This window comes from Gymnogyps californianus, chromosome Z (assembly GCF_018139145.2).
Source record: "Gymnogyps californianus isolate 813 chromosome Z, ASM1813914v2, whole genome shotgun sequence".
Classification (NCBI taxonomy): Eukaryota; Metazoa; Chordata; class Aves; order Accipitriformes; family Cathartidae; genus Gymnogyps; species Gymnogyps californianus.
In genome coordinates this window covers 23,730,237-23,743,492 of record NC_059500.1, presented here as the reverse complement: position 1 = coordinate 23,743,492, position 13,256 = coordinate 23,730,237, and the positions used below count along the sequence as shown (strand labels likewise).

The following is a 13,256-nucleotide window of genomic DNA, read 5'->3' as shown; positions in this document are numbered from 1 at the left end:
GCAGGCCCCCGACCAGCCCATTAGCTGTGACCCATTCCTATGGGCACATGCAGTGCTTTTCATTGAAGCTTGCTACTTATTCAGAAGTAGAAAAGCCTGACCCAAGCTGGAGCTTGACAGTGGCCCACAAATGTGTCTAACGCTGTTAGCAGAGGAATAGGACTGGTACGGAAAGGTGCAACGGGTCTTTGCTAAACAACGCGGGGACGCCGGGGCTCGTTCGGTGCCGGAGGTCACCCCACACTCCCCCCTCCTCCCCCCGGCCGCCGTTCCCCGCGCCGCAGCGGGGCATGGCAAGGCCCGGGAAGGACGGCGGGGGCCCAGTGCAGCCCTCTCGCTTCCCCCTCCAGCCTCCTCACTTCCCACGGCGGAGGCTGCCACACACCGCCTGCCGACGGGGCGGCGGCAACCGCGGGGAGACCGTTACGCGGCGCCTCCGAGCGGCCGCCGCCGCGGGGCAGCCGCCCCCGCGCCGCCCGGTGGGAAGGAGCTCGGGGTCGGCCCTGCCGCGCCGAACCGGGCGGAGCGGCGGTCCTCCTCCTCGCGGCGGCCCCGCGGGTGAGAGGAAGAGGAGGCGGCGGCGGCGGCGGCGGCGGCGGCCGCGGCGGCCGCGGCTTCCCCCCCCCCGCCAGCCGCCGAAAGGCAGCGGCGACCCTGAACGGCCGCCGCGCGCGCTCCCCCCGCGGCGCTGAGGCGGCGCGGGCCGGTGGGGGCGGTGCCGCCCCCGTGACACGCGCGCGGCACCGCCCACCCGCCCGGGCGCGCGGGGGCGGAGCGCGGCGCTCTGGCGGCGGCGGGGGCTGTTTCGGCGCGGAGCGTGTGCGCGGCGGCCCGTGGTGCTCCGGGGGCGGCAGCGGTCTGGCCGCCGGGCGGGGGAAGGAGGTGCCAGACTCCGGCGCCGCTCGCCGGCAACGAGGAGCAGCGGAGCGGCTAGTGAGGCGGCCGGAGGAGGAGGAGGAGGAAGGGAGGGGGGAGCAGCGGCGCTCGGTCGGCCCCGCGGCGCTGCCGCCGCCACTTCCCCGCTGGGCGCTCGCCTGCCCGGGAACCCGATCCGCTCCCGGAAACTCTCGGCTCGCCTCTCGCCGCGGCGGCGGGGTCTCGGGCAGGGCTCTCCGCCCCGGCGCGGCGGGCGGCGGGCACAACTTCTCGCACTTCTCCGGAGAAGACTTGGGGCTGCCCCGCGCCGGGGGCGGCGGCGCCTGGGGTCCCCGCCGCCCGCCGCGGCGGGAGAACTTTCGCCTCCGAGCGCGGGGTGGCGAGTGGGGCCCGGGAGCGCCGGCCGCGGCAGGAGGAGCACGGCGGCGGCGGCGGGGCCGGCCGGGCGGCCGCGGAGATGAAGCTGAGCCGGCAGTTCACGGTGTTCGGCAGCGCGGTCTTCTGCGTCGTGATCTTCTCCCTCTACCTGATGCTGGACCGCGGCCACTTCGACCACCCGAAGAGCCCCCGGCGGGAGGGCACCTTCCCCAAGGTGAGCGGGGGGCGGCGGCGGCCGGGGCGCGGCGGGTGGGCGAGCGCCCGGGGCGGCGGTGGAAGGAAGGGCGTCGGTGCCGCCACCGAGCCCCCCCTTACCGCCGGGGGTGCCGGAGAGCCGAGGCGCGGCGGCGCGGGCCGCCCCCTCCGGGCCGGCCGGGGCGGCGGCGAGGTGCCGCGGCTGCCGGGCCGCTGGGGTGGGGGACGAGCGGCGCCGCCTCTGGGAGGCGCTGCTGCCGGCCCGGCCAGGCCCGGGGCGCGGGGCTGCAGCGGGGAGGCGGGCGCAGCCCACCCGCCCGGCAAGGGGGCGGTGCGGGGAGGCGGCTGGCGGGGGGCTCGCCGCGGGCGGGACGGGCTGGGGGCTGCGCTGCGGCTGCACCGGCCGGTCGCCCTCCTCGGGACTGGGGCAGGCGGCAGAAGGGTGAGTGCAGGGCTGACTCTGCACTGTGAAAACCAGTGCTGAGGACGACTAGGAGCTGACAGGGAGAGCTGAGAACTCGAGGGTAGACCTCAGCTGTGGCATCAACAGGTAGGTTTAGACAGATGCTGATTGTACGTTACTGCTTCCCTTTTCGCTGAGCCTTGCTTTGGAGCCGTAACTGGCTGATACCTGACTGTACCGCATAGTTAAGCGAAGCAGTTCTTTAGTTCCTCACTTTCCCTTGTTGTCTGTGTGGGAGAGAAGGTTAAAAGCTGTGTATCGTGGTAGTCTTCTAATAAGGAATGTTTAACCATGGCAAGAAAAAAGTATTTGAGAGAGCACATGGTATGCTGTGCAGAATGGCAGAATACCGCTGTGTGTAAATAGCTTTGTTTTCTAGTAGTAGTAGACCAAAAAAAAATTATAGAAAGTAAAGTTATCGCTTATTTATGCTTGCACCGTACTTATTTTTTGGAAATAAATGAAAGTGTTTTTTAGTACAGCAGTGAGGCTTCAATTGAGTAGAAGAACTCAAAAGGCTTATTTAAAAAGTAATACCTCTCTGACAGAAGCACTCATTTTTCATTTAATGCAAAAGTAATAGATACCATTTTGTTAACAGTAAAAATAAAAACCCTTGACTTAAATGTAAAGAAAGAGTGCAGCTCTGTTCTGCCCTTATTCCTTCTAGTTACAGTTCAGATGTCAGCCACATGTTTTGCAGGAACTAAGAGAATTGGAAAGAAGCTTAGAAGAAGGCAAGAAAAGGCTGGCTACAGCAGCTCTGTCTGTTCAATATATAACTCCAGCAGGAGAGTAATGCCATGTGTGGCACTTGCAACAGCTGCTTTGGTGATATGGTCAGTATCTTATATGAGAAAATCACTCATGTGTCTTTATACCACCAGTTGAGTTTAATCCAGGTAAAGTCTAGAACCGGAAAGCTTGTACATGAGTGGTCTTTTTTTTTTTATGTTAGATTTTGGTTTGAAATACTTGAGTGAACAGGGAAGATAGATTAAACATGTTTTGTCTTCCATTGTCAGTGTCTTGCAGTTGAAATTCCTGTCTGTGTCCTACAGTGTAACACTGATCTCCGGTGCAACGTGGTCTTCTCTCTTGTGACCAAGAGTTTAGTACCTTAATCTGTTGTTACACCTCTTCCTTCTACGTGATCTAGTGAGCTAGAGACAACCATTTCTCCTTTCGTCCTCCTCCCTCCCCTCGGTCTTCTAGAACAGTCTGTCAGTGTTTACTTTTTTTGCCTTTTCCATATCTGAGTTTCTCTGAGGCTGCTGACTCTCACTGGAGAATCCTCTACCTGTCACTGTTTTGGTCCTTCCTTTGGGTGAGCAGTTACCTTTTCCTTTCTTACTGCTTTATCCTTTGAGGAAGTCACAGATGAGATCGATGTGATTTTGTCATTTCCTTTTGCTGCACATAGGGTAGAAATTTTTCACTTTGTTGCAAGTGGGAAACCTCTGACACCTAGCAAATGCTTTCAGAGCCCTATAACATCAGTTTAAAGTAAATGCAAAAGATGAAAAGTGGAATAGAAGCCACCAAAAACATTTGAAAGGAGCAGCTTTAATCCTGCCTCAGCTGACAAAAAGTTATTTGTGTCAGTGCAGTGTTGCCAGAACTCGGTGTACTGCAAGTGAAACTAGCCACAGATGTAAAAACTTCAAGCAGTTTTTGTTTGTGAAAAGCTATGGCAGCAGTAGATCGTCTGTCTGTGGATTTAAGAAGGCATTCTCTTTCCTGATGACAAAGGTCAGAACTTTTTTTGCTTAGAAAAAGGAATTGAGACTTTTTTTCACAAATTATTGGATTGATTCACTTCATACCTCTTTCTGTTCTGACAATGTGCTAATTTTTCAGCTTTGCTGTTCTTGTGTGCAGTTCTGGTAACAACAGATGTCCCTTTCGTGTCCTGGAAGTTGCATATTGATTAGTTTCTTCTTCCTGACCTACGTGGCTTACACTAAGCTCAGAGGAGAGAAGCGGGTACCTATGGAAGCAGTCTCCTGTTTAGCTTATAAGTGTTTGTCTATCTAGGCTTTTTATTTAATTTCTGCCAGGATTGGAGTTGGAATTTTTCAGCTGGCAGTGCCTGCTGCTCTGTGTTCACCTAAAGTGTCATGGTACCTAATACCAGTAGTAAAATAAATGATTAAAATTGTTGCTCCACTTTCATTTCCGCTTTTTCTTCCAGACAAGGCGCCTTCTCTTTGCATGGTCTTGGGGTAGTTTGCATTAGACTCAGTCTTGTGGAGCTGTCTTCTTTCAGGCTTATCTGCCAGAGTAGTGAAGAGTTGTCCTCCTGGAGCTTGCTTTCTGGTTTGCGACTTCATGTAGTTGTTTAAGGATGCCAACAGAAACCTCTTGCAGAAACAATTTTTGGACAAGATCTCCCAAGATGGGTGAATATCCATAGGCGGATGCCTTTATGTACTCTCTAACCAAATGCTTGTAAATGCCTTTCACTGCTGGGCTGAACAGCACCGGTGGTCAGGCTTGGGAGGCAGTGGTGACATTGTGTGTTTTTAGGTGTTGGGTTTGCAAAAGCTGGCATCAGTAGTCAGTTTTACAGTGAATGTTATCCACACCTATCCATGGTAAGGTGGCATCCTGGCAACTATAACAGAGCTTGAGCTAAGGTGATTTATAGCCTTGTCCTCATCGGTGGTGCATTTAAGTAATAATATCGGAAGATCTGTATGTTGCCATAGAACTGAAATCCCTGTTAATTTTGGGAAGATTAGGCACCTATAATACATGGAGATCAAGACTTATTGGCCTCTTCTTTGTAATTCCTGCATATATCTTCATGGATCCTGCCTGGTTGTCAGATGTATGTTATTCTTACGATGGCGGTATCACAAGCTCTGTCTTTCTCTCTGAGCCTGTTCCTAGCCATAGGGTGCTCCTGTCTCAGGACAGGTCTCAGGATACAATGTGTCCTAGTGTCCTCTCTCAGGCTAGGAACAACGTTACGACATTGCGCTGAGCACAGCAGAGCTCAGGGTGGAGGAACAGCCTTAGGTGCATTTTTAGATTATTATTGTACCGGTTGCCAGTACAGATCGTTGTGTAAGAGTCTTCTAGTGGAATATAGTGGAAGAATGGTTGAGTATATTGGTTTTGTCTGTAATAACACAGAATTCTCTGAGAAATCTTGTGTGACTATACAGCGGAGGGAGGTTCAGAGTGGTGGTTAGTCCTGTGCCATCTCTTGTGCAGCAAGTGTCAGGTGCAAGTGATTTGTGGGCTAAATTGATAACTACTAAATGAAAACTACATTCAAATCAAGTCTAAAGTGGAATAAGTCCATAAGCAGCTTATCTTGAAGAACCTGTGTTGCTGTGTACAGATGAATACCAAATACTGATAAGCCCATATTAATCTATTCTGTATTTTGGACCCAAATAGAAAAAAAATCATTAGCCTAACACGGCTTGTTTTCTCAACTAACTTTACCTTGACTTAGAACAGATCCATAAAAGCTGTTCATTTACAGAAGCTTGTGGAATATTTCTTTTGATTCTAAATTTTGCTAGATTCACACTTAGACATGCATGGCACACATTAAAAATCCAAGAGGATTTGTTTGTAAGAGTATCTTACTTCAGAAATATATGGCCTTTGTGTAGTCTTCATATGAAAGTTCATTTTTAGTGAATTTTATGCCTGAGCAAGGCAAAACAGCAACACAATGCAGCATCGTCTGTCACTACCTAATAGGTGATGCTTTGGACATGAGCTTTTTCTTCTAACCACTTTCACACAGCTTGGTTTGGCTTTTATGGGACATATTTCCCCACTCTGTGCAAGGTTTTTTTTCTGGAAATACATTTTTAAAACTGAAGTATGCCATGATTCTGGTTGATAACTGGAGTGGCACCAAGTGATTGCTTCTTTTTATGTTTGGTCTTTCCCTTAAACTTTATTAAAAGGCAAAGCACAAACATACAGCAACTTCCATCCTTACTGTTTTCTTTTTTCTAAGCAATTGTTATTTGAGTAAGATCTCTCTCTTTCCCCAGTCTGTGTTTTCTTCCCTCCCCCTCCCGCCTTTGACTACCATTATTTGAAGCTTACTTTCATCTTCTCGTGTGTTAACTACTTTTATGGGCTCACTAGTTGAATTGTATTGAAGAGGGGTGATCAAGTACAGTTCCTCTAAAAGCAGCTGGCTTGTTCTTTTGTTTCCAGTGTCCTTCCAGCAAAGCATTAAGTGGCCTGGCTGTTGGTGGTACTGCTAAAGCTTCTTTACTGGATTCATGCTTTCAAGGCATCTACACAACGCATCAAATACTTCTGCACAAATGGCGCAAGCGGTGATTGTTACAATATGGAGTGTTATTTCATCTGAGCTTGCCAATAATTTGATAGTAGTACCACCTGGCCAAAATATGAATCACAGTAGGGTGGAGCAGTAATAGTAGGGAATTAGGACCAAATTCATGGCAGAAACACCAACAGTTCTCTGAATCTGTGTGTTGAACAAAGGCGCCTTGTGAACTTTACTCTGGAGTACTGCTGAGGTAGTACTTCCTCTACTATAAGGAAGTGCTACCTTCAGTCAGCCCTGAGTGTCTATTAGGTGGCTGTAACTGCAACGTATCAGCTCATGCCCCAATTCTGTGCAGTGCAAACCTCAGCTCCCTCCAGTGTCAACAAGTCTGTATGCTTCCTGTCTTGAAATAGCTCCTGATACAGTATAAACACCTTTTCCAGCTAGAGTTTTGCTAGGTGCCTTGCTGTAGTGAAGTAGCTGAAATCAGTGGCTTATGTGGACTATAAATACACACATTTTGTTGCTCTATGTTCTCAGTAATCAGTGTATTTTTATGAGCTCATTTGGGAGCTTTCAGACCTATGTTGTATAACAAGGAACAGGACTTCTGTGTGCAGAAGTATTGGAAGCACCATGATCAGGTATTTAGGAAATGTTTGTTTTACTCTAAAATGTGAATAGTGGCAATTAAGGTTGTACATAATTTTGAAGTTGTCATTTTCTGACTTCTGAGCACTGAAAAAATGTGGGCACAGTGACTTTTAGTAGCATTCTTATGAGTTTCACATCAGAGAAGATTGAATGTTGAGTGAAGAAATCCACAGAAGGAATCATCATTTTTCTGGATTTGAAACATGTTGACTTATTTAAAAAACTAACAAACAAACCCCTATTAACAACACTTAGTAAGTTTACAATCTAAAAGCCTTTGAGTGTCACAGGCATCATCTTGACTGTAAGATAATGAAAATTTAGGATTTCTTCTGCTGAGCTTCTAGTACATTGTAAAGGAGGAGGGGCCATCTTTGTGAACATAATTACAGGTCAGTAACAATTCTTTGTATTTCCTAATGTTCGCAGAGTGTATTTGTCTTCATTACTTGCACATTTTGTGTACAGTTTTGGCTAAGCAGCAGTCAAGCAGAAGCTAATAGCCTCCTTCAATTACAGTATTTAAATCTGGTGCAAAATGTTGAGCGAAATACATTTTTCAGAAAAGTAGTAACACCACCTATAAATGAGAACTTCCTTCTGCTGCCTAGAGTCAATGCCTAACTTAAACTGTATAAAGTAAATGAAGGGAGAAGGTTTCCTAGTTTGCTCTTAATTGACCTTTTGTTTGTCTGACACATGGGTTTGTTATTTTAAATTTTGACTTGTTCACATAAAAATGAACATTATTAAAATGCTCATACTCCTAATGCCATGTAAGCTGTGCTGCAGTTCTGTACTGCTAGCCATTTAAATAAAGATTCAGTATAGGGCAGGAAGGGGAATCAAAAGGGAAATGAACCTGAAACATATCAGCCAGAGTAGTAGTGAACGTTTTTCACATTAATTGACTTTAAACAGGGAATATTTCTAGATTTGCCCCCATCTCCCTTTCCTTTCTCCTTACCTTCAGATCACTGATGATGGTGTCAAATTAGTCCCTAACAGCATGCCTTATATTTATTTCTGTAAATTACATGAAACTTAAGTCTAGGATAATAGTATATTAAACACTTCTGTTATTGCTGCCTCTGGTGAAACAGAATGTGGAAGTCCATCAGCTTCTTAGAATCTATTTGTCAGGCTGCTGCATCTTTGGAATAGAACTTTCTCATTTTTTAAGAGTTTAGTTCAGAAGAATTCCAGTGTCTTCATAAAGTGAGCTTGTTTTGAATGGTACTTTAAAGGTAGGAAATTATTAACAAGGTTACTTATGTAACTTTCATTATCACAAATGCACATAAGCCTTCTGCCGAGTAATAAAGGCTTTAAACCTTGACTTGTCCTTTTGACCAAGGCATTGCATGCTTGGTTTTTTGTTCTATGTTCTACCTTGCAATGTGAATACATGCTGAAACAGTGTGTTCAAATATTAAGCTTTGATGCTACATCAGGTTGCATTTTTAACTTTTACTTGCTTGCTTTTTCTGTACAGGAGGTGACCATTTAATTCTACATTTAGTATGTTCTCTTCACTGTACAGTGCTCTAACAGTGAACAGAGAATGCTTTCTGGTCTTACCATCTTGGTATGCTGGCATCTGATCAGAGGTTTATATCAAGATTTTAGCAAAGTTAGTATGTGATTTGTGAAGATGTACCTGGAAATAGTTACTGACAAGACTGGTGCAGAAAATTAAGATGACTGCCATTCAGTGCAGCCAGACAATGAGACTTTTTGAGTCCAGTTTCCTCACTGCTTACCGCAGTAAATCTGTATAGGCAATGATCTTGACTTGAATTCCACATCCCCTGGAGTACTCTGTTCATTGTGGTACTCTGCTTTCTTCACCACAGCTCATCGGTGCACCAGAGCAGGACACTGCTAGGTCCTTTGTGGTCTCCTGCTTGTTCATGTGGGTAAGAAGGAGAATGGGCTCTGGCTGGTTTTGAACCAAGCACTTGGTGGTTACTGGCTGAGTCGGGATACAATAATCAAGTTCCAGCTGACGTAACCTCAGAAGTCTCTAATGTGGATTTCTCCTCTGCCTGCCTGTTTCCATGAGATTTCCGCATCTGTGGGCTTGTCAGTACTCCCACTTCACTTATTTGAGCTAGCTGTCTTTTTCCTGATGAAATGATCGTTAGTGGCCTGTTGAAAGCGACTGTATTTAGAGAAGGAGTGAACGTTCACTGAGGAAATGAAAGTTGCAACTAATATCCTTTCTGCAATGTTCAGCGCTTAGATGGGAGAAACTGTCCATTGTTGACTTCTACAGAATAAAGCAGCTTAATCTTTCATTGGGTTACTGGACTTCCCTCCTCGTGCTGGGTGGCAGTATGCTCTTTCCTGGAGAGAGTCCTTGCTACAGATCAGACCGGTGTCAGAAGCAAACAGAGAAGGACAAGCAGAGGGCAGTAGGAAAGCAGACTGCTTTGGAGTATTTGGGGCATGAAAACTGCTGAAGGGTGACTCACTGAAGCATAAGGAACTGTTTATGTAGCTGGTTCGTGTGGTGGTAGCGGCAGGTTGCTCAGTGCAGCTAGCAGGTGTGGACAGTGTTTGTTCGAAATGGGAGGAGGGTGTGCTGGTCTGTGCTGTGCTCACATGGGAAGATTTTGTTGGTTAAGTCCAACCCTATGTAACCATGGAGATGGTGAACAGATGCGCTGCTCATGTGATGCCATTCTTCTACCAATGCAGCTGTAGCTACTTTTGGTACTGTTGGATTTGCTGGTACTTTGCATTTCTTGTAGAAATAGTTCCTTTGCTGTGGAGTAACAGCAAGGTTGCCTTTCTTGCTTTTTAATAAAATCTTTATTTGCACACTCTTATCAATATATAAAGGCAGAGAGAAATGAAAGAAAGAAGTTTACACCAAAGTCGTTATAAACTTGTTAACTGGTTGTATAGACCAGGTGATTCACATAACTTTACATTGCATTTCCTTATGTTAAAACAAGTATGTACATTAACAGAGCATCCTTTAATGACGTTCACTTGGACTAAGACATACTTATCCAGACAACGTGCCTCCAGTTTTCTGTGCAGTTAGGCAGGGATCAAAGTCTTGGATCAGGATTGCTTCTTTTCTGAGAAGACTTGATGCTGTGAAGTCAGGGGGAGGTCTGCTGACGTTTATGAATTGTGCAGCTAGCCAAATTTTGCTGTCCAGTATCTACAAAGCCATGTAGATTACAAAATTTCAGGCAGAATTGGTTAAGGTAAAATTGGTGCACCTCTGCTCAGATTAAAAAAAAAAAAAAAAAAAGAAAAAAATTCCCCCCACTCACCTTCAAATGTGTGGAAAATTTTCAAGCTTATTTTAAAACAAAATACTATTAGAGTACTTTTTTAGTAATGGAGAAGACCTGTGTGTTTTATTTTTTAATTAGACCTATTTAATGCCCCCTGTAACATGCTTCTAATCTGTTTTACTAGTAAGTCAACATCTGTTACTAGCAATCATTAAGATGAAACAGTTTTAGAGTAACTTCACTGTTTTGTGCTGTTTGGCCTTGACATTTGAAGTTGGGCAGTGTAAGTCAGTTGCCTTCCTCTGAATATGTTGAAACTGAATTTCACTTATTTTCATATGTTAATTTTATTGTCGTGCAGAGTTGCAACATTTGCCATGTTTAACTCGTATTTTAAAATAATTTTACTATTGAATACTATGCTCTAGGCATTGTCTACTCCTATCTATTTAAAATGAGTGAGGAGAGAAGGTGAATGTGCAATGAAAAGAGACCTAGCTTTTGCATAATTTGGATCCATGTGAAATTTTCAACTTGAGAATGGATTCCTGACGTTAACTATTTTCATACTGAATGAAAACTGGGATCCATTTCTAGTTTGTGACACTGTTGTTTCGTAAAGCTAACTCTCATGGCTGATGCATTTCACCACAGAAATTGGAAATATTTTTAAAATCTCAAAAGATTTGGTTGCGTGTCAGTTTTAACTTGGATACTGCATGAGGTCATAGGTATATGTTCTTAACTGTAGCTTTTTATTTTGTGTTTTGCATTCAAGTTGAGTTAGTACATGGCATGTTTAAATGCTTTAGAAGAGAGGCATGATGCATCTCACAGTCTTCAGAAAAGAAAGCAGGATTGTCTTTATTAATGTCCTCTGTTAAGTTCCACAATGGGAGGTCTTTGTAAGGATTTCTTTCTCCAAATACCAGAATATCTACCTCCAAAGTTAAAGTAACATACTTTAACAGACTTCTAAAAATCACTGCGCTTCAGAGTCCTAGGTAGGCTTGAACTCTCCAGCTTAAAAATAAATTATTGCTGGAAGTATATAGCAACATATGAAAGCATTGTTGTTTGAAGATGATCAGGGAAGAAATTACTATTTCTCATGACACAATAAGCAGGGAACTTAGTTTACAAAGAAAAGTGTTTTGTCACATGATAAACAGTAAAATGGTAGAACTTGTTACTGCAGATATTTGAAGGTTTAAAGTATAGTAAGTTAAATGAAAGGTCCGTCTTAGAGATATGAAATACGACATGACCTCCAAATTGGAAGTTTATATCTGACTGCTAGACGTTGGCAGTATATGCCAACGGAAGGATCAGTCTAAACATGTATTTGGTGGGTTTTTTTAATGTTGGGTTTTTGGTCTTTTTCTGTGTCTGTTATTGGCCAGTGCTGGAGAGACTATAATTGGCTAGATGACATAAGGCAGATTGGTGGTGTAATCTATGACCAGGTAGTTGACAGGCTATTGCTAAGCCTGTCAAAAAATAAAACTCTTTTCTTGTAGGAAGAGGTAAAATATATCTAGAACATACGTGAATGAGAAAATAAATTTTAAAGAGTTGTCTGATTTTGCAGCTGTGGAGGCAGCGTATACAGTGGTGGGATAAGTGTGAACAGCGTTTTAGCTGCTTACACGCTTGGTAACTTTGGTGAATTTGAGTCATGTATAGTGAAGCAGGTAATAATTTGTATAGATGGCAGCTATACTTTAACTTCTTAGGAATCTAAAGATCAAAGCCTATGTTGGGCAGCCAGTAAAGCCCCAATCAGTATTATTTTATATATGTTATTTTTAGAGTGAATGGCATAATAGGCTATTAGTTTTCTGAGTACAGAAATCTTTCTTTCTTTTAAAATATCACAGACATTGAAAGGGAAAATACTAATTTTACACAGAAACGTGTACACACTATCTTTAATGTAGCATTTGAAAGATTTCAGTCTTGTTGTTTCTTTTGTGCCACCAGGGGGCATGGGACTACAGGTTTTTTTTTTCCTAGTATCCCATCATCTGCATATTGATTTCCTGTTTTTTTCAGTTCATCTGTTTTGTAAGTTTCTAGTATTTGTCTTTAAAATGTTGAGATTCTAGGATGTTGGCCCTCCATCTCAATTAGCTTAATCTGGAGCTGTTGTCAAAACATATTTTTGTCTTTTGGGAAGCAATAACTATTTGCCTCTGTTGCATTTTAAAACCTGTTATTGTTTTCCGGATGTATCAATCTAAGAAAAAAAACCAAAACAGTGGGTCAGCACTTTACACAGCCCAGAAAATGAGGGGACAAACTTACCAACAGGTTAAAAAATACTAAACCATGTCTTCTGCAGAATTATGAAGAACTTCTATAAAGATAGAATTATAGGAATGACGATTTAGTAGAAACCAAAAAGGTGATTGGTATCTCTTGGGAAGGGGTGGGTTTTTAATTCCTACAGACTTCTCAAAGTGAACAGAATTTTTAAAAAAGTGCACATCACAATTTAGAAAGGAGACTTAATCCTTTGTAAACTACAGAAGTTGGAATTAACTTGGCATTTGAGGAAAGCAATTTGTCCCTTAAAAGGAAAATGCAAAGACCTCAAGTGAATTATTGTCAAAGGGGAAAAAAGTGGCATGTACAGGTGTTGTTTCTAATATTATTCTATATTACTTAGAAAATAAGGCATTGGTGCTGGGAAAAAATTTACTTGTCATTAAAATGTTCACAGAGTAGCTGTCTACTGAATCGATGTTATTCGTGTTGAATGTAATGGCTAAAATGTAAATGCCTGAATCTGCAGTGGGTTTTGTTGTAATGACAGCTTCTTTAAAAAATTTAATCATACATTGTATATTTTGGGGTCTGACCACAACTTTAATAATAGGAAGTGACTGTTTTTTTGTTCTCTACCTTTTCTTATTATTGTAGGTTGAAGTCAGTCTGAAGAAAGAAATAAATTACTGTTAAGATAAAATATCCCTAAAAACATGTTAAATAATCCGGCCTTTTGTGATTCTGTAAAAGCTAACACATTCATGCCTGAAAAAAAGCATACCTCAAATCATTTGGAAGGAGTGGCTAGTACGTGAGAGGGCAATAGCATTTCCAGGTATCTTGTTCTGCTGTGCTCCCTCCTGTATTCCAGCAATACAGTGATTAG

At 44.2% G+C, this 13,256-nt stretch overlaps 1 protein-coding gene across 2 annotated transcripts in view; it reads left to right on the top strand.

The window, feature by feature from the left end:
* The first annotated feature begins 1,333 nt into the window (after window positions 1–1,333).
* The window catches only part of MAN2A1 (mannosidase alpha class 2A member 1), a 127,075-nt gene continuing 115,152 nt past the window's right edge, over window positions 1,334–13,256 (top strand). For both annotated transcript variants that reach the window (XM_050912619.1, XM_050912617.1), the window contains exon 1: window positions 1,334–1,468. In XM_050912619.1, the coding sequence (XP_050768576.1) occupies window positions 1,334–1,468 (135 nt within the window). The remainder of the gene's footprint in view (window positions 1,469–13,256) is intronic.